The 24908-nt window shown below is 44.4% G+C and overlaps 1 protein-coding gene and 1 pseudogene across 1 annotated transcript; both read right to left on the reverse strand.

The window, feature by feature from the left end:
- Nucleotides 1-5188: 5188 nt before the first annotated feature.
- LOC123139789 (haloacid dehalogenase-like hydrolase domain-containing protein At2g33255) lies at nucleotides 5189-8096 on the reverse strand. The gene is made up of 5 exons (XM_044559490.1): nucleotides 7559-8096; nucleotides 7424-7466; nucleotides 6392-6452; nucleotides 5839-5973; nucleotides 5189-5494 (listed from the first exon to the last, which is right to left on the reverse strand). The coding sequence occupies exons 1-5, from the start codon at nucleotides 8079-8081 to the stop codon at nucleotides 5306-5308; spliced, it is 951 nt and encodes a 316-aa protein (XP_044415425.1). The 5' UTR covers nucleotides 8082-8096; the 3' UTR covers nucleotides 5189-5305.
- Nucleotides 8097-20231: 12135 nt separating this feature from the next.
- LOC123135022 (ethylene-responsive transcription factor 1-like) lies at nucleotides 20232-23381 on the reverse strand (annotated as a pseudogene).
- Between the last annotated feature and the right edge of the window lie 1527 nt (nucleotides 23382-24908).

Here is a 24908-nt window from a genome sequence, read left to right on the forward strand (position 1 = left end):
CGAAAGTGTTCTTCGGCTCACAAAGCGGTTGTTGTCGCGATGGTGCTTCTTTGGATTTGGGTGTGATGGACCTTCATCACCTTCCCCTCCGGCGTTTTTTCGTCGGTGCTGGGTGTCAGCGATGGAGAATTGCTCTCATCTTCAATGATTTGATTGTATATTTTCATTTGTGGGGATCTTTTCTGTAGTTGTACCGGGACAAATGTCTTCCTTACTTTGTCTTGTTCAGGTATACGTGTGGGGTTGCAACCATATTTTTATATGAACATGTAGTTACCCTTCAAAAAAAAGGGGGCACCGTTCGACGATATCATGGAAGATAAAGCCGCGATGCAGGAAGATGTGGCACCGTTCGACGATGCCACAGATGAGGAAGAACAAGAGCCGATGGAGGTGCCGCCATTGGAAGATGTGCTGCTGGCCATCGCCACCGCTACGAATCTGCCTCCGATGGACGAGGAGGCGTTGCATGTGAGCCGCCGCTGTAGATAACTCGTTCACCATCGTGAAGCAAGACAGTTCGTCCTTCGCCGTAGGTTGGAAATCTAGGTCGAAGACTTCAACGGGCCGGATTAATCCATGCGTTTGCGGTACGCTAAAGAACGGCGCATAGTTGCAGAACTCCAGGCGATTGCGGGGAGGGCAAAGGCGGCGGCCAAGGTACCGGCGCAGGACGAAAAGCTGGGTTGCAACCAAGATGATGGGCACAAGGATGACGACAACTAGGCAATGCAAGTAGTCCGGACATAGTAGTTAGAGAGCGCAAACATTGCTCTCTGTAGAGGGATTGATCCTCTGTTATGTAAAAAAGTCGTGTGTATTAGCCTAAATCTAAGTTTGTACTAAACTCTCTTTGTCTGTCTGCAAGTCTTTCAAGTTTACTTTGCATCTGTCAACAATATATTCAGTTTCACAGACGAAACTTGCACATATTTCAGTAAACACGAATGAAATGCTGATACGAAAACATGAAACTTTAGCAAATATTCAGACACCGAAAGCCAATTCAGATATAAGTGCGGCAAATGTACGAGGTCGAACAGCAGTTCTTACAGAGAAATAGCTTAGTGCGATGCACCTTATTGGACACGAAATAGGAAAAGCACTGATCAAAAGCATGCAGCAACGTAACATAACATAGTGCTGCACGAGACGCCGTGGACCGTGGATGGTGCGATGTTACTTGTCTTCGACCGAGTCCTCGCCCTTGTTGGACGCGACGTCGTACTCATCGATGAGGCAATGCGCATTCCGCGCCGCGTCAACGGCTTGGTATGCTTGGCTCATGATGTCTTCCCCGTACCACGTGGCGATGGACATCCTTATGCCAGTCGTGACATCGGCATCGTCCGTCAGGCGGCCAGACTCTTGGACTTGCGCCATGCACACGGACATCCGTTGCCCCTGTTTGGATCCTAGAGTTAGTGTTAGTTTGAGTTATTTTGGGCTCAAATAGCTCAAAAGGATCCAAAACGGTGGGTTAGTTTCGGTTAGTTGCTTCTAACCCATGTAAAAAAAGTATCCCGGTGGAGAGGTTGCTAGTTCAGCTAGTTTTCGCAGGGCCCTCAAAAAAATAACTAAAAAAATCGCCCTCCCATCCCTCCCTCCCGTACCAGATCCCACCCTCACTCCAACACCCCCTCGCGCAACTTTCCTCTCGTTCCCCATCGCGCCGCCGGCCCAAGCCGTGACCTCCTCCGGCCGCCGCTCGACCTCCTCCGGCCGCCGCTCGTCCTCCCCAGTCCGAAGCTCGCCCCGCTCCCGGTCGTTTCTCTCTCTTTCTCTCGTGCGGGAGGCGACGCATCTGTCAGGGATCCAGCGAGAGGTGAGTCCGTCCGTTCCTTCTGTATTTGTGTTCTCCCTCCTCATACGCGTCCGTCTGTGCAGCAAGTCAGCAAGAGTATTCCATAGCTAGATTTATTGGTGGAGCTACTGGTTAGTTAGCTAGTGTGCAGCGGTAGAAAGTGTCGAGATCGAGCTCGCTGGTCAAACGACCGCACCGTGACGGTAGATAATTTGTTTATGTCATTTCTGAGCGGAAGGAGGCCACACAAGAGCCGACCACAACAAATCCGGCTAAAAAGAGGGCCAAATGATTGAGAAAGTGCATTTATTGTCAATCTAATCCTCTCATCCAAACACCACCAAAGTTAGAGTTAGTTCAGGGTTAGACACAAGTTAGAAACTAACTCTAACCTCTAACTAAGTTAGAGTATCCAAACAGGGCCGTTGTCCAGCGTCTAGTCGGACCGCGGCGGCCTGGTGGCCAGCCTCTTCCGCGCGCGCCGTGCAGTCGGAAATCTGGTCTGCAGCGTCCAGTTCCGTGCTGCCACCTTGCGACGGAGTTCGAAAAGGCGTGAGGTAAGGCACGCGACCTCATAGACAAGCACGTGTTGGCTTCCTCAGAGCGTGCGACCCGCATCGGCCTCACCCATGACGGCAGCAAGAACCAATGCCGCATCGGCGACGTACGGGGGTAGAGGGCGGGTCATGCTGTGCACTCGGGTGTCGCCGTGCGGACCTAGGTTTCCTCCTCCCTTGTTTTTCACAACGGCGGGATGGCGCTGGCCTGTGAAAAGCAAGGGAGGTACAGAGTCCGCCTGCTGAAAGTGGAGGGCCAGCAACACAACACAAGCAGCAGAAGGAAGGGAAGGGAAGGGCACGCCGAGGTGGGCGGGATTTGATTCCTCAACAAAAAGTCAAAAAACTCTGGAAATATTTTTGAAATAAATTTAACCTTCTATTACTTGTGAGAAAATTTTCACGAAAAAAAATCACCCTTTGACTTCTTTTCGAAAAGGACAAATTTTTGGTCAAAATAGTGTGAATAGTGACCTATAATAGCATATAAGTTTTGTCTTTTTTGCCCTGAAGTCAATGTTGGTTATTTTTTCATGAAAATTTATATACTATGCAAAACAAAGTTGAATTTAATCTAAAACTACTTTTGAACTATTTTATTTTTTAATTATTAAAATAATTCCCATATAGGGTGTATATACAACCAGAAACTAAAGGGTATTTCCCCTCGCCGGGGACACATGTATGTGTGCGTCGTGTACACACACACACACACAAAGAACACATCCTGGTGGTGCTCGCCGGCGCCGGCCGGGTCGTTACTCAACACGGGCAGGGTACGCGCCGCGCCTTACAAGAGCGGAGCACGTCCCTCGTGTTAATCTCTCGGGTTCTTAGGCGAACAGAGTACTTTATGTGGAGAGACGAACCCTTCTTGTGCCATTTGCTCTCCATTTTTCTTTTCACTAGCACATATACTCGTGTGTTGCAACGCGAAAGAATTTGTTTTGCGAGAAGCAACAAGAGAGATAATTGATGTGTCCACTAAAAAGGTCAGTGTAGCGGTGAACTTTTTAAAATTGATGATTTTTTTTCAAATTTTGCACTTTTAAAAAATTCATGAACTTTATTCAAACGCGATGAAGTTTTTTTCAAAATCAATAAACTTTTTTTAAAATTCAATGAACTTTTTTCAAAATCGATGATTTTTTAAAATGTTATGAACTTTTTGAAAAATCAGTGAACTAAAGAAACAATGCTCCATAGAGCTGATGGCCGCAAAATCAGATGAGTTGGAGTTAAAACAGTGCTCGGCACCGACTAAAGAAACCTTTTAGGTATGAATGCATGCGGGAGACCAACATAAATTTCAGCCGGTGTCGTGGAGGAGGCATGGCAAGCCGATGCACCTGCGGCGTCGGTGGGCGGCTTAGCAAGGAAACTGGAAGTCGTGGCAAGGTCCTTATCCCGCTGGGGTCAGGTGACGTTTGGTTCTGTACGGCAGGAGCTAAGGACCCTACGTCACATGATAGAACTGATGTACACAGAGGAGATCATCATGAGGTAGAGGTCCTGCATCCAATGGCTGACCGAGGGGGCTGTTTTTTGTTTGGTTTTTTTTTTTTTTTTTGCGGGAAAGGACAAGATCAAGCAGCTAGAGAAAACTGATGGTACTTCTGTTACTGATCAAAGCAGAGATGGTGCAGATGACTAATGAGTTTTATTCAAACTTGTACACTTCAGAAGGCTCAATGGAGATGACTCACCGGAGGAGATTAATTGCACGTTCATTGGTTTTGATTCCCAAAATTACAAGTCCAAATTTTTTGGGACAGTTTCGGCCTACCAGCCTACCAGCGTATGCAATGTAATTTACAAAATTGCTTCAAAGATCCTAGCGAATAGTCTGAAACTAATTCTCCCCGAGATAACCTCATAAGAGCAGATGATGTTCGTTCATGGACGCCTCATTACGGAAAACTTTATTACAGCCTATGAGTGCTTGCATTATATGAAAACAAAAAGGGTCAAGAGTAACCGGTTTTATGCTTCAAAGCTGGATATGATGAAGGCATATGATAGACTGGAATGACCTTACTTGAAGGAAGTTATGCTTAAACTAAGCCACTAGCCCATGTTTCATCGAAACTTTTATGAGGTGTGTGTCTTTAGTTTCTTTCTCGGTGCTTTTCATGGTGGTGGTTTGGATGCTTTCAGGCATCTAAGGGAGTGCGACAAGGGGACCCTATTTCTCCATACCTTTTTCTTTCTAGCAGTAGAAGGGCTTTCATGCTTGCTCAAAAACTCATGTTGATGGAGTCCGGGGTATAACAGTGGCACCAACTGCACCAGAAGTAAATCACCTCGTGTTTGCCAATGACAGTCTCTTGTTTTTTGAAGCAACCAGTGTCAATGATGTACGGATCAAGGATCTATTGAGAAGGTATTGTGATGCGACTAGACAAAGAATCAATGTTGATAAGTCTTCTATTTATTTTAGCAAGGGCTGCGAGCCAGTGTAAAAAATATTCTTGAAGCCCAGAATGAGTCACTTTCAGAGAGTGGGCCTTCCAACGGGTGTGGGGAAATCGAAGGAGGGATGTTTTATAGATACTTAAAAGAATCTGAAAACATGTGCAAGGGTGGATGCAAAAATGCTTATCAGCTGGCGGCAAGGTTTAAAGGCGTACCTGCGATGCCTTGGAAATCTACACAATCACAATCATCTATGGTTTTCTTTCGACAGAAACTATACTCTACTACTAAATTCCAGTCACCACCTATATATGGTCATTAGGTATTCATGACAGGCAAATTTCACGGTCATAATTCCTTGGTGCCTGATGCATCCCTAATCGACACATTGCTTGAAGCTGCATCACGGTCAGAACTGCAAACAAATTCCTTTCTAGTAGCAGTCATATTTTTGGAGGGTATGGATAAACTGATCGATACAGCTCGACATATACCAAAATATTACATTCAAGGTGTACGACGTTTCCTGTCATATTCTACTCTCGGCGACAGACACTGGAGCCACATCGAAATGCTCCTCCAGCACCGACAGTACTTCGGTGAGTGAAGACACCATGAAGTCAGGCTTAACATCTTCAGCCAAAGAATCGTGGGGGTCGTATCGCCCTGTTTCGTCAAGTAGGCAAGTGAATGCTCCTGCTCTCTTTCCACAAACGATCTGCGCAAGGTTTTCAAAGGCAAGGCAGATGAATCAGTACACACGCACAAGTTATCGGAAAAGTTCAAGATTCACAAAAACTGTCCTGAACTCCGGCTTACGTAAGTAGTAGAATCAAGGAGCATTTAGCGAAAGCAGCACAAGCACAATTCCTTTTGATTCATGGGTATGATGGAAGTATGAAACTATAACTTACTGTGGAGCTTTCAAATTTTGAACTCATAATATCTACAGTAATTTAGGAATCCTGATAGTATGCCTTGATAACTCAAACCATGGCACAAAGTCAACTGTAAAGGAATCCTTCATATGCTAAGCTACATAATGGGATGAAAAATGCTCACGTCATCCTTGAGGCTGTCACCAACCATGATCACCTCGGTTGGTGGAATGTCCCAAGTGGAGCAAATATGAAGCAATGGAGCTGGATCTGGCTTATATGGGCGGAATTCTCTGCTTAATGCAGGCACAAATGTCATCTGCATAAGTTTAATAGTGCGAGATTAGCATATTGAAGATGATTGCAATATTACAGATCCTGGAAAGTTATTTCACTTCACCATACCAATATATGACTAGCAAAAAATCAAGTTGGTTGAGCAGTAACACATTAATATTAAAAGACATATATTATGCAGAGTTACAACATAACCTCATAATTTGGCTAAATATCAACATTCAGCCTTTCCACATGACATAAGGATTGGGGAGATCAACATGAAGGTATGTTCAGAAAGGCGCAAGAAAGAAGAAACTAGTTGCAGAACATTACCAAAATAAACACAGATTGGGTTGAATGTGCGTATATCACAGTAATATACATGGGCAAGAAAAATGGATATCATACTAAAAGTATAACCACGAGATGAACAGAATGAGTTTAGTGCAACAACTTACACCAAACCTTTGGTGAAACAAATCAACTGCGTCCTTCACATTGCGGGTGATTAGACCCCTCCTGTGTAATAGCAATGGTAGGAATCAGTAACAAAAAACATAAATATCTCTAATCTAATAAATTAACTACATACAGATGCCACTAATAATTGCAGTTATTTCGGTACCATTAGTCTGGCAGATTTTTACAATAACAAAACAGATGCTACACATGAACTCAATGGCACATGTCAAAAAAAGTAACAGTGCCTGTTATATACTTCTATACAAGTAAACAACAAACTAGTAAGCAACATCCAAATCTGATGCGTAGCTCAAAAAAATATATGAACGAAAGCAACCGTGTCTGTTATATACAATTAAACAATAAACTAGTAAGGCACCTGCTGCTAGAGTGCTTCTTACTGATCACGAGGGCTGATGGTATTAAGAAGTCAGTTGAAGATTCATAATTAGTGATCTAGTAATTCACAACCCAATTAAGAATAAAAATGCATGATTTTGTGACACGATATTTATGGCTCCAGAGAGTGGAAGTTCCCACTCCAAGATGTATGGGAATTCCTTGGAATAACACGATGTCATCAAAAAGTTGACAGAGCAAGACGTACTGATCATTAGGAAGTGAGGTTTCTAAGTGAGGTATAGTGTTGTGCGAACAGATAACTGCATATTGTAATCGCGGATTTGCAACAGCATGAGTTTGCGTATCAAAGTTCGAGCCATCCAATCTATATAGCCTACAACGCACTCTTCCTATCATCTGAAAAACAACCTCTCTAACTTCCTGAAATGTTAGTCCGTGCATCAATCGACAGACATTTCACTATTCATACAGCAAAGCCCCAAATCATGGCATGAATCAACGTTTAATCAACTGCGTGGTAGTGGTACTACCAGGTGTACACCTGCACCAAATCAATTCTGAAAACAAAGTGCAATTGAGCACACAGTGAACTGTACAACTAACTGAACTGAACTGAGCATCCCCGTATGCAAATTGAGATACATTTCAGAACAAACTTATCCCACCTGATCTGCCTCGCGTCGAGGAACCCGCAGAGCTCCGAGGCCCCTGCACAAGCACCGTCACACGCCGATAAGGGAATCAGAATCCGACGCAGGGGGGGGGGGGGGGGGGGGGGGGGGCGACCGGGAGGGGCTCACCGGCCATGATCTGGAGGCGGTCGAGGCCGTCGCGCTCGAACCGGGCGATGGCCTCGTAGGCGCGGCGCTGCTCGTCGGGGCCCCAGGCCTCGATGCAGTGGAGGATGTCGACGGCGCCTCCGCCGGCCTCGCGCGCCGCGGCGTAGGCCGCCTCCCCGCCGAGCACCTCGCGGTACATGGCCGGGAAGTCGATGACGGGCACCGTCAGGGTGCCGTCCATGTCGAACACCACCCCCCGCAGCGGCCCCCTGCGGCGGGCGGCGGCCGCGGAGGAGGACATGGAGACGGCGGCGGGCGGCCGGGGGGCGAGGCGGCGGCGTGGGAGGAGGAGGAGAGGGCGGGGGCCGCCGGCGAGGAGGCGGTGCGCGGGGAGCAGGCGGGGGAGGAGCATGCGTGGCGCGGTCTCCGGCCGGCCGCGTCTGTCTGTGGCGTGCGCGCGCGCGCGCGTGCCGGCGGCTGGGCGTGTGGTGGGTGGGAGTCGGAGCCCGCGCGTGTGGCTCTGATCCTGGATTACGCACCGCATGGTTCTCCAACGGGATTACGTCTTCCGGTACGGATCACGCACAGCTATTACAGGTATCTAACTGCTTTACGTCTTCCAGTATGGGTCACGGGTATATGCGAGAAAAAAAAACAGGTTTGCAGTTGCTGTTGCATCCCGCCTGGCGCCTGGCTGGGGAGTTTTTAGTCGTCTCCCCAGCCGTTGCATTATCATACCCTGGGTATTTGGCAGTGTGGTTCTCATGCGACTCATGGACAGTTAGCTTATAAAATCATGCTTAGCGGGCTTCCTGGTCTTCACGAGGATATTATTCAGATTTTGCCATGAAAGGATCGAGAGATTGTTGTAGTGGACCCATGGCCGAAGGACCCATGTGTTGTTTCAAAATCTTCAGTTTCTTCCAACAAACTTTACAACCCATATATCATCATTCGCTAATGGAAACCACCTCAATGATCTTGGTCTTAAGCTTGTAAGACTGGTTCTGCATAGGGGTTGAAAATATGTGTTTAAGCCCAAAATGTGCATACCAATGAAAGCAACATCAAGATATTTTCACGGTACCATAGAATCATTAGGTTCTACACCAGCCAAGGCATTGATAGTTGTTTCACTTGCTTCTCGACGGCCTTGTCTAGGATCATTCCTAATTCTATACAATTACAACATGTCATAATTAGCTAGTGCACAAAGCATCAGAGAGATCAGAATGAAATATTATAACATGAGAGCAGTTGAGAATGTGTTCTTGAAAGCCGTTGCACCTGAACATTTTGGAGACATTTTGTTTAGGTGGCTTGCGCAAGTTTCAGTGAACAAACGAAATCTGAACACATGTTGGCCAATATTTATACATGCATCTGTACTGGTCCATTACTCCAACAAACAATATCAGAATGGGTTTCCTTTTTAGACCAGTCATGCACAAAATCTCCCCCAAAGAGTAACAATTGCATGTTTTCTTCACAATTCATTATCGAGTTATTTCATGCGATGAAACTACTTGTAAAATGTATGATGCCATGATCTCAATAAAAATACACACTCTTCATCTGTGCTGGAAATTTGGTGTCTTGGTTCTCTAGCAGCACCGGTAGGGGGCAAAAGGTTGGCAACAACAGTAACCAAACCAACTACATCTATAAATTCAGAAAAATGCAAGAGTTTCAAAGTAGGACAGAGCAAACTGGTAAGGAAGTTGAATTTCACAAATTAAAATTCATGCAAACTAACCTGACATAATTAAGCACAATTGATCATATATGTTTTTCAAGCTTGGAAAGCAGAAGCACATTAGAAGCAAAGCATAGGAAAGCCCGATGGCCGAGGATTTATAAGAATCACGTTGGTTCTGCCGACAAAAGGTTATATAATGTGATATGTTGCTTTGTACTTTTCCTTTGCCTTCATTATCAAATGTCGTTCAATCTTGTACACCGCTCCACTGGGTTTCTGTCTCTGAACTTGCTCATCTTGTATTTTCGTATAAAGAAAATCAATGGCATTATCTGTCATTTTTAACTAAGGTACTAAGCAACACAAATCTAACTACAAAAAATAGCTGCTCTCACCTTTTCGGTCAACCATAACAAAGTTTAGACTGTACAATATGGAGGGATTAGTGCTCCAGTGCTCCCATATTATTCTGATTGGAACGATAAACATTAAGCTGTACATATTTCTTGCTAAATCTTTTTAGCAGAGCACCTTCCATCACAACACTAAGAGGGTATCTAGGATGCATTACAACAATTGTTAGTATCAGTATGGAACCAGATGTGAAAGCTTCTATAATAGATTGAACTCATGATAAAATCTTACCCGCAAACAAAGAACTCATGATAAAATCGTAAAATGGCAAAGATAAAAGAGTGGAATAGAAATAAAAAAGTATGGGTTAAATTCATCATAATTAGAAACAACAACGAGGGAAAAGAAGAAAATAAAAAGGATTAAGCGTGTGAGAAATTTTTATCTCGAGAATGTAGAAGATAATGTTAAAAGGGAGAGAGGGGATTGATGGAATAATTCTTTATTGCTTGAGCCTCATAGGCATATATATAGGAGTACAAGGTCGTCTTGGAGTACAAGGCAAGGTGGAAAGATCCTACACTATCCCATGTTTCCATAATAACAATGATACTCAACATCCCCCCGCAGTCACAACTGTAGCAACGCAGACAGTGAGACAGGAGAAGATTCCGAAGGCAAGCCGACGGACACCCCCCCCACAGTCGTAACGGTCGACGCATCGCGGAAGGCGTGGCTGGAGTGGAAACCGACGAGGTTGCTCAAGCAAGGCGGTAACCCTTTGTGCCGTTTGTCGAGGTAGCCGAGAGCGTAGGTGGTGTAGCCGTAGTCGAGGTAGCCGTGCGAAGAACGCCGTGGTCGGTGTCGAGTCGGGTGTCGCCGGTGTCGAGGTAGTCGCCGTGGAGCCGCGGAAGAAGAGCAGCGGCGGCGGAGGCCTAAGGAGGCGGCGGCGGTGGCTAGAGAAGGAGCGTGATGGCGGTGCTCGAAGTAGGCGATAATGAACCCGACAGCGCGTCGAAGACCGGTGCGGACGGTGACATTCCCGCGCCAAGGGAGGCGCCGCGGCGCATATCACATGAAAGTCAACACGCGTGGACGGTAGTAGTGTAATCTTCTTTTGCGGTATGTTTGCTGGGATCCGATGAATTGGGTTTATTATCAGAATATTTATGGGAAGTAATTGAGTCTTTTCTGAATTTTATTATGCATAATTGTTATAACTTTGTATTACTCCGATCTATCCGTTTGGTTTGACCAACTATATTGATTTATCTTCAGTGGGAGAGGTGTTTTGTAATGGGTTCAATCTTGCTGTGCTCTATATCCCAGTGACGGAAAAGGGCAAGACACATATTTGTATTGTTGCCATTAAGGGTAAAACAATGGGGTTTATTCATATTGATTTGGTTTACTTTGTCTACATCATGTCATCTTACTTAAGGTGTTACTTCGTTTTTATGAACTCAATACCATATATGCATGCTGGATAGCGGTCGAATGGTGGAGTAATAGTAGTAGATGCAGGCAAGAGTTGATCTACTTGTCTCAGACATGATGCCTATATACATGATCATTGCCTTGGATAGCGTCATAAATATGCGATTTTCTATCAATTGTCCAACAGTAATTTGTTCATCAACTGTATGCTATGTGTTCGAGAGAGAAGCCTCTAGTGAAAGCTATGGCCTCCGGGTCTACCTTTATCACATTATAAAAACAAAATTATTGTTGCTGCATTTTTATTTCTTTTATTTTGTTTTGCAATTTATCTATCTACCACTACAAAATTTGATCCTTGCAAGTAACGAATTCAAGGGGATTGACAACCCTCTTGCCCGCGTTGGGTGCAAAAATTTGCTTTTGTGTGTGCAGGTGCTATTCATGAGGCTTTGCATGATTCTCCTATTGGTTCGATAAGCCTTGGTTCTCGCTGAGGGAAATACTTATCTCTATTGTACCACATCTCCCCTCCTCTTTGGGGAAAATCCCAACACAACTCACAAGTAGCAGTCACTAACAAATGAGGCCTACACATCGATTGCTGTAAATTATACGGGAGGAATTATTTTTTGAGAATATATGCGGAGCGCCCGGGCTGAGGTCTCGGCAAATCAAGCGCAAACAGACATGCCACGTGGCATCTATTTGCCGTGTTTAGCTCTTGGCATGTGTTGTTTTTGTTGAGTATGCTTCCTTCGTCGTGTTCTTTGTTACTTCAACTCGGCAACAACATCTTGTGCTGGAATTTAGTCTATATTGGAGCAGCACAGTAACTATTTCAGAAATTTCTAATAAATCCTAGAGGCCCACTTAGCCCATTTGTGCAAGGCAAGGGATACTACTAAAGTTTAGTCCCACATTGCTAATTGAGTGGGAATTGGACCTCCTTATAAGGGAGGTTCTTTCTCCACTTGTATGAGCATGAGAACAAGAGGGACATCCACGCGCGCTCCTCCTCCGCCGCCCGCCTCGCCACGGGTATACAAAAGGTCACCTAGGCGAAGGTCCTCTTCCTCTCGCCACACAGTTCCAATCTCTGCGCTACTGTTGTCTTCCTCATCCCGGCTTGCAGCGTGCACCGCACGTCGAAACAGTAGGCCTCCGAGACCGCACCTTTTGAGTCCTGTACGGGAGAAGGGTGATAAGGTTTTTGGGGAGCGCTCAGCGCGACTACTGGCTGCTTCATCCGGTCGCCGACGACTTCTTCCCCGACATCCACGACCTCCTCGACGACATGGCAGGCGAGGACACCGACCCCAAGTCCAGCGCTTCTGCTGCTGCTGTGCCGTACGTGTTCTTCTCCTTTCTATTAGAAGTCCTCCTACAGTTCTTGGCTCTAGTTTCTGCCCTACGTATGTTAGGTTCTGTTTCTTATAAGCAACTTCATCTAGTGTCTGTTCTAGATGTGTTTACCTCAAGTTCATATATGCAGACGATGTTTACCTTCTCTCTGTCAGATTGCATGACTTGCTTTATATTTGCTATTTTAGTCATACTTTATCTACTATTTTTGTTAATAAAATCATTCGGTAAATTGCTCATATTTCCAACAATCCAAAAACCTTATTATAGGCAATTTACCCCGAGTGGTTTTGCTGCTTCCATGCGACCTCCTATGTTTGAGGGTATCCACTATAAGAGGTGGCGCGTGAGAGCAGTCTTATGGTTTCAGACCATGAGCTGCTATGACGCCACTCTTGGCAAACCTGAAGGAGAGCAAGATGCCCAACAGGCACAAGCTTTTCAGATAATGGATACCTTGTTTAAGGCTGCTCTCTTGAGTGTTCTTGGTGAGAACATAGTTGATGCTTATGCGTCAATTGACAGTGAAAAAGATATGTGGGACGCACTAGAGGCCAAGTTTGGGGTCTCGGATGCCGGCACTGAGTTGTACATCATGGAGCAATTCTATGATTACAGGATGACTGAAGAGCGCTCCGTGGTTGAGCAGGCTCATGAGATACAGTCATTTGCTAGAGAACTTGAGCACTTCAATTGCGTCCTACCGGACAAGTTTGTTGCCGGGGGTATCATTACTAAGCTTCCTCCTTCATGGAGGAACTTTGCTACCTTACTGAAGCATAAGAGACAGGAGTTTTCTGTTCCGGATCTCATTGGTACTCTTGATGTGGAAGAAAAGGCGAGAGCAAAGGACACACGTGCTCGAGGTATTGAGGGAGGATCTAGTGCCAATGTGGTACAGAAGCAGAACTTCCAGCCCCACAAGTTCAAGAACAAGGGCAAGTTTGATGGTAAAGCAAAGTTTGATGGAAAGAACAAGGCTGTGCAACACACGAACTTCAAGAAGAAGAATGGCAAGAAGAAAGGTGCTTGTCATGTGTGTGGAGATCCTGATCATTGGGCTCCTAGCTGCCCTAATCGCTATGACAAGCGTCATCCTGGGAAAGACGGCAAGACTGCTAATGTTGTCATTGGAGACACTGACATGAAAGATGCTGGGTATGGTATATTTCCCACTGTTCTTTCAGTATGTCATTCTCCTGATTGGTTGATTGACACGGGTGCTAATGTGCATGTATGCGGTGATATTTCCATGTTTTCGTCTTATTAGACCGCAGGGACTTCAACCGTGCTGATGGGCAACGGTTCAAGTGCTTCTGTTCGTGGTGTTGGCACGGTCGATCTGAAGTTTACTTCGGGGAAGATCGTGCGGCTGAAGAACGTGCATTATGTCCCCTCCGCCAATAAAAATCTTGTTAGCGGATCTCTTCTGTGTAGAGATGGCTACAAGCTTGTCTTTGAGTCGAATAAATTTGTAATATCCAAGTATGGAACCTTTGTCGGTAAAGGCTATGACTCAGGAGGCCTGTTTCGTTTATCCTTGTCAGACGTTTGCAATAAAGTTGTTAATCATATTTGCAACAATAGTGAATCAAATGTGTGGCATTCACGTCTTTGTCATGTTAACTTTGGTTGCATGTCGCGACTAGCGAAGTTGAACTTAATCCCTAGTTTCACCATTGTCAAGGGATCTAAGTGTCAAGTGTGCGTGCAAGCTAAGCAACCTCGTAAGTCTCACGTGACTGCAGAGACGAGAAATCTTGCACCACTAGAACTTATACATTCAGATCTATGTGAAATGAATGGTGTTTTGACAAAAGGTGGAAAGAAATATTTCATGATGTTAATTGACGACTCCACTAGATACTGTCGTGTGTATCTTCTGAAATCTAAGGATGAGGCTGTGAACTTTTTCAAGATCTATAAAGCTGAAGTGGAAAACCAACTTGATCGAAAAATCAAGAGGCTTAGGTCCGACCGTGGTGGAGAGTATTTTTCCAATGAATTTGATGTTTTTTGTGCGGAACATGGTATAATCCATGAGAGGACGCCTCCCTACTCACCTCAGTCAAATGGGGTGGCCGAAAGAAAGAACCGTACTCTAACTGATTTGGTTAACGCCATGTTAGACACATCGGGTCTCTCCAAGGCATGGTGGGGGGAGGCGATATTGATAGCATGTCATGTCCTAAATCGAGTCCTCACAAAGAACAAAGAGATAACTCCATTCGAGGAATGGGAGAAGAAAAGGTTAAAACTCTCTTATCTGCGAACATGGGGTTGTTTGGCGAAAGTCAATGTTCCAATTCCAAAGAAGCGGAAGCTTGGACCAAAGACTGTGGATTGTGTTTTCCTGGGATATGCTTTTCATAGCATTGGCTATAGATTCTTGGTTGTAAAATCTGAGGTACCTGACATGCATGTCGGTACGATCATGGAGTCGAATGATGCGACTTTCTTTGAAGATATCTTTCCCATGAAGGATATGGCTACCTCATCTAATCAGGAGATGCCTAGTTCATCGAATCAGGAACCAGTTACAATTACCGAACCTGGCATTTCGATGGAACACTTTGAAAGTCCTGTGGAGGAGAACAATGAAGTTCCTACTAGGAGCAAGAGACAGAGGACTGCAAAGTCCTTTGGTGATGATTTTCTTGTGTATCTCATAGATGACACTCCCAGTTCTATTTCAGAGGCCTATGCATCTGAAGGTGCTGACTACTAGAAGGAAGCAGTTCGTAGCGAGATGGATTCCATCTTGGCGAATGAAACTTGGGAGATAACTGATCGTCCTTATGGGTGCAAACCTACAGGATGCAAATGGGTATTCAAGAAGAAGCTTAGGCCTGATGGTATTATCGAAAAGTACAAGGCTCGGCTCGTGGCTAAGGGTTATACCCAAAAGGAAGGTGAAGACTTCTTTGATACTTACTCACCTGTGGCTCGACTGACCACTATTCGAGTTCTACTTTCACTAGCCGCCTCACATGGTCTTCTCGTTCATCAGATGGATGTTAAGACTGCTTTCCTAAATGGAGAGTTGGATGAGGAAATTTATATGGAACAACCAGATGGGTTTGTAATAGATGGTCAGGAAGGGAAAGTGTGCAAGTTGCTGAAGTCTTTGTATGGACTCAAGCAAGCACCCAAACAGTGGCATGAGAAGTTCGAAAGAACTTTAACAGCTGCAGGCTTTGTTGTGAACGAAGCTGGCAAATGTGTGTACTATCGCCATGGTGGGGGCAAGGGAGTTATGCTTTGCTTGTATGTTGATGACATACTGATTTTCGGAACAAATTTGAATGTTATTAAGGAGGTCAAGGATTTTCTATCTCGCTGTTTTGAGATGAAGGATTTAGGAGTGGCTGATGTCATTCTGAACATCAAGTTGTTGAGAGATGATGATGGTGGGATTACATTGCTTCAATCTCACTATGTGGAAAAGATCTTGAGTCGCTTTGGCTATAGTGACTGCAAGCCCTCTCCAACACCATATGATGCTAGTGTGCTGCTTCGAAAGAATCGAAGAATTGCTAGAGATCAATTGAAGTATTCTCAGATTATTGGCTCGCTTATGTACTTAGCCAGTGCTACAAGACCTGACATCTCTTTTGCTGTTAGCAAACTGAGTCGGTTTGTCTCAAAACCAGGAGATGTGCATTGGAAAGCTCTAGAGAGAGTTTTGCGTTATTTGAAAGGCACTGCAAATTATGGAATTCACTACACCGGGCACCCAAAGGTGCTTGAAGGGTATAGTGACTCAAACTGGATCTCAGATGCTGATGAGATAAAGGCCACGAGCGGATATGTATTCACTCATGGAGGTGGCCCTGTTTCTTGGATGTCTTGCAAGCAGATCATCTTAACGAGGTCAACAATGGAAGCAGAACTCACAGCACTAGATACAGCTACGGTTGAAGCAGATTGGCTTCGCCGGCTCTTGAATGACTTGCCGGTTGTTGAGAAACCTGTACCGGGTGTCCTTATGAACTGCGACAATCAAACTATGATCACGAAAGTGAGCAGCTCAAAGGATAACATGAAGTCATCAAGACATGTTCAAAGAAGGTTAAAGTCTTTCAGGAAAATGAAAAACTCTGGAGTTATTGCGTTGGGTTATATCCAAACGTCTAAAAATCTGGCAGATCCTTTTACTAAGGGTCTATCGCGTAATGTGATAGATAATGCATCGAGGGAGATGGGTATGAGACCCACAATATGAGTTGTTCACAGTGGTAACATATTCTTTGTGATCGGAGATCCCGTGAATTAGATGTGGAAGACAAGCTGTTGGTCAACTGAGAGGAGAGTATCCCTACTATTCACAATACCACTCCATGAAGATGCAATACTCTCCTAATCTGCCTGGCAGGTTGATGTATATCTTAATGTGTTCTAAGTGGCTTATTTAAGCAGAGATGTTATCCTGCAGAACATCTTTTGAAGAACACACCTATATGAATCTGATTGTCAAACGTCGCAATCTATGAGAGTAGGGTTCTCTCTAGTAAACTCATGAAAGGTCACGTAGTATGACGCATAAGCTCCACCCGCGGGGAAGACCCACGGTAGCCACGTATCGGTCAAGGCTTTATGTGAAGCTAGATTCGCAGAAAACTTGCAGTTCAAGGCCTAGTCCACTGTTCAAGTTGCTTACTAGTGTAGCATAGAGTTCTAGGTGGAAGTTCAACTTAACAGTCTCCACTGCAGTACCGGTATATAAAACAGTGTTTTGGAACCAAAGGCAAATTTCTGTGTGCCTCTGGGATCTGGTGGGGGATTGCTGGAATTTAGTCTATATTGGGGCAGCCCAATAACTATTTCAGAAATTCCTAATAAATCCTAGAGGCCCACTTAGCGCATTTGTGCAAGGCAAGGGATACTACTAAAGTTTAGTCCCACATTGCTAGTTGAGTGGGAATTGGACCTCCTTATAAGGGAGGTTCTTTCCCCACTTGTATGAGCATGAGAACAAGAGGGACATCCACGCGCGCTCCTCCTCCGCCGCCTGCCTCGCCATGCCACGCCACGCCACGACGCGACGCGACGCGCCGCGGGTTGCGGGAATGAGCCAAGCCGATGTCTAATTTTTGCCACGCACTACGGGTATACGAAAGGTCACCTAGGAGCTGAAAAGTTTTTGCGGTAGTGGATAATGAATACGAACGGCGCACCTCTTCGCGTGCTGTCTGTTCACTTCGTCTCCCTCCGTTGCTTCACCTCCCGCCTCCCAGCGCAGCCTGTTCGCGTCCCTCTGCTGTGCCTATATAAGAGAGGTCGCTCCTCTCCCGAGAGACACATCAGAAGGTCCTCTTCCTCTCGCCACACAGTTCCAATCTCTGCGCTACTGTTGTCTTCCTCATCCCGGCTTGCGGCGTGCACCGCACGTCGGGACAGTAGGCCTCCGAGACCGCACTTTTTGAGTCCTGTACGGGAGAAGGGTGATAAGGTTTTTGGGGAGCGCTCAGCGCGACTACTGGCTGCTTCATCACGGACGATCCGGTCGTCGACGACTACTTCCCCGACGACGACTTCTTCCCCGACGTCCACGACCTCCTCGACGACATGGCAGGCGAGGACACTGACCCCAAGTCCAGCGCTTCTGCTGCTGCTGTGTCGTACGTGTTCTTCTCCTTTCTATTAGAAGTCCTCCTACAGTTCTTGGCTCTAGTTTCTGCCCTACGTATGTTAGGTTCTGTTTCTTATAAGCAACATCATCTAGTGTCTGTTCTAGAAGTGTTTACCTCAAGTTCATATATGCAGACGATGTTTACCTTCTCTCTGTCAGATTGCATGACTTGCTTTATATTTGCTATTTTAGTCATACTTTATCTACTATTTTTGTTAATAAAATCATTCAGTAAATTGCTCATATTTCCAACATCTCGTTCCCGTGTGCTTGACTTTTCCGAGTATGACTCTCGGAGTATATATCTTAGCCGAGAGCCCGTGGTTTGACTCTAGGCATACAAACAAACACTCGACATACAATGAAATTTGAATAGTGTTATAAGACAAGTTTCTATTTTTTCATAGTGCACTTAAGAATGTGTAAAGTCAACACAAGTCAAATATGTTGATTATAATGAAACTATATTATGAAAAATAAAATCTACTTTGTTATTGTTAGCTTAATACAATTTGGTATCTATTAGGATGGAAAACCCACCAGCCAAGAAAGCACATCCATGCATTGAGTGACTTTTTTTTGCACATGGTACTATTCATCCTCAAAGTCCATGATTTTTTTGTACATTCAAGGTATTTCCTCCTGAATTTTTACACACATATAAATTTCAGCTTTGCATCCTTACATATATTTTAAGTTTTTTTTCAATCGTGAATTTTGACTTTTTATTTTTTTCAAAAATTCCGGGAGCCAGGTCACCAAAATGCCCTTCTCAAGGAACTCAAAAAACACAATTGTTGTCCTTAAAACGGGGACAAGACAAGTGCAATGATAAAATGGTAGCCCCACATAGCTGTATGATTGGACTAGAATTAGGAGCCATCAGGAAGAAAACAATTGGCTCTCCATAACAGCTTCCAGCTAGCTCTAGCCATGAATCGTCAAAACAACAAGAAGATTTGAGTAATTATTGGCCTGCTCGGACTAGTTTGGAGCTTGTTTGCACGGTTGGTAGCTGTAAAAGCACTCGCATGGAAGTTGTCTTCATACCTCACTTTGATTTAATCTCGACCATGAGTCATTCTCCTTCTCCTTTTACGTAGCATTATACGTGTCAAAGAACCATGTAAGTGACAACCAATTCTTTACAGAGACATGATCACCAAAGGGACCTGCTTCCTGATAGTCTGCGGATAATGAAAACCTACCTCCATGTGAGTAATAAAATAGCCTCCGTGGAAACTATCTATGATGAGCGCCATGTGACTGTCGAGTAATAATAACATGCTCATCATAAGAAGGCGACATGCACTACTTATGCTGACGTTAAATCAAATCAAGGACCTAACATGACAGTGACATGAGACCTCCAATTTGGTGAAGGTTATAGCAATAAATCAAGTGGAACGTATATGTGGTTCACCTGTCTTCTCACATTGAGAGGTGTCGAGGGAATTAAAATGCATTGAAAGTTTGTGAAGGTTATAGCAATAAATCAAGAATGCACTAAAATGGAACAGATCCATCAAATATTGAATTAGGTGCACTAAATGTTTGTGTAAGTTAACTACATCGGTGAGAAGAACTACATATAGAAGGAATGACTCCACGTATGATCACACATACACATCTAGTATCAAATATTAGTAAATCTGGTACTCCAGAACTAGGAAAAAGGCAATCAAGTGCACATATTAAAGCAAACTTGACACCAAATTCAATATAAGCCGAGTATTGAAAATCAATATAAGCTACTCGGCTTACATAAACATGGTATCTTAGAAGCTACTTTTATCTCCAAAAATAAATAAACATCCAGAAGGAAAGGAAATGCGAAGAAGTGCACAGATTAAAGCAAACTGGACATAGATTCATGTTCTTCACATTCAAAAATGGTAGTGACGACATAAAAGTTGGCAAAAGACAAGACAACGGTTCATCGGACTCATAAATGGTTGCCACATAGCGACAGTCAACTAGGTAATGGGTCGATTACAGTAGAGAATTGTGATGCAACATTTTTTCATCTAAGCTTGGACATAAGCATATGCTAGCCGGAGGAGACAATAGGGTGCTTTCCAATCTTCATAGCCTTATTCCTGAAACACAGAACAAAAAGTTCAGAGCAATGAAAAGATTATCATCTCGGACTGAACATCCATAATTGAAGGCTTACCCTTTGTCCCTATATACAAGGTTTGCTTCCCTCAGAAAAATTGGCCACGGATGGGCATGGCATTGAAGCTCCAAAGGTCCTGTTGCTAACGACATCCCGAGGCACATCAAAATTCAGTAGGCTATCAATCATCTCATCCACGCTATCATCCATAAGATATCTCATCCAAGGTTCAAAATTGACAACATTATTCTCCATAACAGGAGGCACCAATGAGTTGTAGGTGTTATTCTCGACAAGCACAGGTTCTGCTCCTTCGGCAATGGTAGAAATGGGAGCAATGGATGATATATCAGGAGTCTTGGTGTGATACTTCCAACCCAACTTAGAGAAGCCAAAGGAGTTACTTCCCCGGTCAGAGTACATATTCATAACAGGAGCTTCAACAGGGGCAATAGTGCTCATTGGAGGAACAAATGGCACATTCTCAGGCTGAACAAGCTGCTGCTTTGATGCAAAGTGAGCAGATGGGTAGACAAAAGCATTTTGGTTGACAAGGTTGTTGAATGCTGGTATGAAACTATGTTCCTGTGCTGCACTTGGCTTGGGTACTTTGGGAGAAGCAGGGGGAGCACGACTCTTCTGAGGAAGTTTTGGTTCCTCTGGAAAGTTAATCTTGGCCTTCTTGCCATGGATCCTGCGTGCTTCAACATTATAAGCTCTTGCAGCTTCTTCAGCACTGTTGAAAGTACCAAGCCAGAGACGGACACCCTTGATAGGATCTCTAATTTCCGCACCCCACCTAGCCCGGGAGCGCTGCCGGATACCCATGAATTGGTTCTTGCTCTTCCTTTTTGCTGACCTTTGTGCTGGACCATCAAAATCAGTAGTCATGGTGCTTAAGTCATCTACAATGGAAGATCGATGTCATTGCTAAGAGAGAGGAAGAAAGACAAGCTTGTCTCACAAAAAGTAATTAATGTCATCATGGACATGAATTCATATGTATGATATCACAATTATTATGAACATTGAACCATCATGGATGCAATCCTCTTTAGGTTTGGGTAAAAGCATTAATCACCCACAAAAAAAGTAAATCACAACTTATAGAAATCCTGTTTCTGATAAACAAACACATGATATATACATTTGCCATCATTCTATAATTATTAATCTACAAATCTCATTATCGACCACCTGACAAAAATCTGATTATCGACGATGCAAAATCAAGGATTGTTTTCTAGTAGGACTCAACAATTACGAGAATAATCCTTCAGAATGAGAATTGAACCAAGTATAGAAAAATCCCCATGCAAATCTACAACCATCTAAAACAAGGCAACAACCCAAAAGGCCAAGACCTCCATACAAAACGGCGAAATTCAACCCCTTCTCTGTAGATTTTCAATCCCTTTTGACTATAAATAGTAAACATAAGAATCACCATCAAATCTCACAAAAAATATGAATCACAAGATCGACAACCTAGCAACCAAAATTGATTCTCTGAAGGAATAGTGCCGAAACTAGCCTACCAGCCTAATCAGGCAAACATGGCTGATAATAAAAAATGGCCTAGCCCTTAACCTAATTCCTTGAAATTGGCCTTCAAGCCCACGTCGTCGTTGTCGAAGCCGAGCTCGACCCCAAGCCCGCCTAGCCCCATGAAGCCTCGACTTCCGCCACCACACCACCAGGGCTTCTTCTTATCAGGCCACAACACCGCCTCCACCACCCTCCGCATCACCGTCGGTAGCTTGAGGGTCGTGAGGATAGTACTACACACTTGTGACATTTTAACCAATATCTTCTCATAGTCATCGCCCCTCCCTTGTGGACGTTTAACTCATATATTCTCATAAATGTTTGTATGTAATTTTAAGATCCTTACAAATAACTCATAATTAGTTACTTCATTTATTAGCTCAAGACTGAACTACACACTTATAGTATGACTGTACTACTACTGTCGTACACTATCTGTCTGTGTAGGTTGGACGGGTTCATCCAACCTACGTTTAACCAAAAATCTTCTCATAAATGATGGTGTGTAATGCTAAAAAATCTTCTCATAAATGATTGTGTATAATGCCAAGGTATTTGCAAATCACTCATAGCTACTTACTCTATTTATTAATGAGCTCAAGATTATACTACACACCTCTAGCATGAGTGTACTACTACGGTCATACTCCGCCTGTCCGAGTTTATTGGACAGGTTCATCCAACCAAATGTTTAAGCAATATCTTCTCATAAATGGTTGTATGTAATTTTAAGATACCTGCAAATAATTCATAGCTAGTTATTTCATTTATTAGCTCAAGATTGTAGTACACACCAATAATATGGCTTTATTACCATTGTCATACTCCCTCCGTCTGGGTTTATTGGATGAGTTCATCCAACCAAAAGTTGAACCAATATCTTCTCATAATTGATTGTGTATAACTTTAGAATTTTTGTACATCACCTATAGCTAGTCACTCCATTGTTCTCAAAGAAACAAAGAGTTACTCCATTGAGTTACTTGCATGTACTTCATGTGCAATTGACAGCATTATCATATGGTAGTTATATAAATTGTAAGTTAGCATTGCAAATTTCTCATCGCATCCTTGAACTAACCATGTGTATGGAGATCTAACATTTTGCAAACCATAAATACAAAATTTTATGAAGATCCAAGATTTAACAATACACATGGCTTATAAACCTTTGTTCTACCTAACAATGGGGCCCCAAGTCTTTCTCGGTTGGTTGATGCAAAAATTGCATTGTTACCATGGGATCAATACATGAATTTTTGTCGGCACTCAATTTACAGAGAGAAAAGGAGTGTAAATCGCGTGAAATTAAAAAGACATACAAGCTTAAACCACACAAAACCAGGAAACATAGTGTAAACCACATGATAATAGAAAATGTTTATTGTGGCCAGGCTTATATGCGGTTTCAAACCTTTGTGTCCTACCTAAGAAGAAGAAATTGTTGTACAATATGTTTTACAGCAAACAGGATGAAAACTAACCCTAATACATGGATTAAAAGCAGTTATCACGATATGGGACCGATACCTTTGGAGAGGGACATCCTGACGGCAGCTAACGGCTTAATCTCCACAACCTTGTGGTTGTTATCCTTATCAGCCACCCCATCACGCGCGAGCTCCAAGTCGGAGTCCCCGGATTCAACCTCTAACCCCTCATAGTGGTTCTCCATCCTAAGCCTGCTCCCAAACTTGTTGAGCCCAAGGATGTGTCGTCTGTCGGGGCTTCTTCTCCTCAAGCCACCGCGCTGCCTCCGTCACCCTCCACGTCACCGCGAGTGTCTTGAGGTTCGCGAGGATCACACCGCCGCATATGGCCGCTAGTACCTCATCGTAGTCATTGGGGGAATGGAGCCTCACTGGAATTGGCAGAGTTTTTAAGGAAGTGGGGGAAGTGGGTGTGTAGGTTGGCAGATGGGGTTGAGGACAGTCCCCTATATATGAGGAGGCACATGACAACTTCACCCTGGTGAGGGCTTCCGTGGTGGGGCCCACACATCGGTGAGGGGACATGGAGTGGGTGAAAGGCATGATGTAGGATCCGGAAGCGAGCATTTCCATTTCGGGGGAATCTTTTGTGCCGGCCCCTTGAGAGAAGTGGTATTTCTAGTAATGCCCCTAGGAAATGAATGGGTGGATAATTGATTATTTATCTTTAGTAGCACGCCATTTAATTGCTCAAGATTGTACAGCACCCCTACCCTGAGAAAAAGTTTGTAAGACACTCATGTACTACTATATTATACTCGTATTGTACTCACTAGCATTTTCCAATAAAGATATTAAGGGTCTAATTCATCCTTGCAAATCACTCATGGCCACTAGTCCACCGAGTTATTTATGGAAACACTACTTCATTGAGTTCGTAGCATGTGTGTGAAATTATTAGCGTCATCATTATACACGTAAGTTATGTGAATGGGTTTGTCTACGGCAAGTATAGATGTGTGAAAGAGTTATGTCACAACCAAGATGACATCATTTGTTTGTTGGGCCGAGCCTTTGGTGGGTTAGATTGTTGTGGGTGATTGGTTTGTTAGGGACTTTTAAGCCAAGCATTTTCTTCTATGCATGTTGGATTATTTTATTACTCCTTTAAAGTATAACAGAGTATCCGCCTCCTAGGATGCTTCGTGGGCAAGAGTGCCCTCCATGCTGTCCGTTTCCAGGTTGCGTGCCGCGTGGGTCTCTCATGGGTTCTTTGTGCTGTGCGATCTGCCTGGACGACGCGCAACTGGGCAACCCACCTTGGTGGTCGATGACGAGTGGAACGCGGGCGCACTCGTCACCATCGGCATGGGGTGACTTCGGTCGCGCCAATGAGGGAAGAAATCACATATTTGACCTGAGGGCGAACTTAAATCACAAACTGGTCTGCTCTCGAAATTTTTTCACTCTGCTAACCCTTTAGTGTGGCGCCCGATAGCGAGGCGCCGCACCCTACAATGCAACGCCTCGGCCTTAGGCGTCGCACCTCCTGCCAGCGTGGCAGCCCTGGTCCAGTTGCGACCCCACAGATAGCTGAGCAGCGCCTAAGGTCAAGGCGCCACACTTGTAATGTGCAGCGCCTAGCCCTTAGGTGCCACACTTGTAATGTGCAGCGCCCGTTTCTTAGGTGTTGCACAGTCTGTGTGCCACTTAGGCTGGCCCCACCCTCTCTCCCCTCCCACCCCCACCCCACACACCCCCACCCCACCCAAACCCTTAGCATTGCG

Source organism: Triticum aestivum, chromosome 6B, assembly GCF_018294505.1.
Source record: "Triticum aestivum cultivar Chinese Spring chromosome 6B, IWGSC CS RefSeq v2.1, whole genome shotgun sequence".
Classification (NCBI taxonomy): Eukaryota; Viridiplantae; Streptophyta; class Magnoliopsida; order Poales; family Poaceae; genus Triticum; species Triticum aestivum.

Coding starts and splice junctions, on each gene's coding strand:
- LOC123139789 (XM_044559490.1), bottom strand. CDS start 8,081: ATGCGGTGCGTAATCCAGGATCAGAGCCACACGCGCGGGCTCCGACTC. Junction 7,467..7,558: donor CCGCCTCCAGATCATGGCCG/GTGAGCCCCTCC, acceptor GTGCTTGTGCAG/GGGCCTCGGAGCTCTGCGGG. Junction 5,495..5,838: donor GTGACAGCCTCAAGGATGAC/GTGAGCATTTTT, acceptor AACCTTGCGCAG/ATCGTTTGTGGAAAGAGAGC.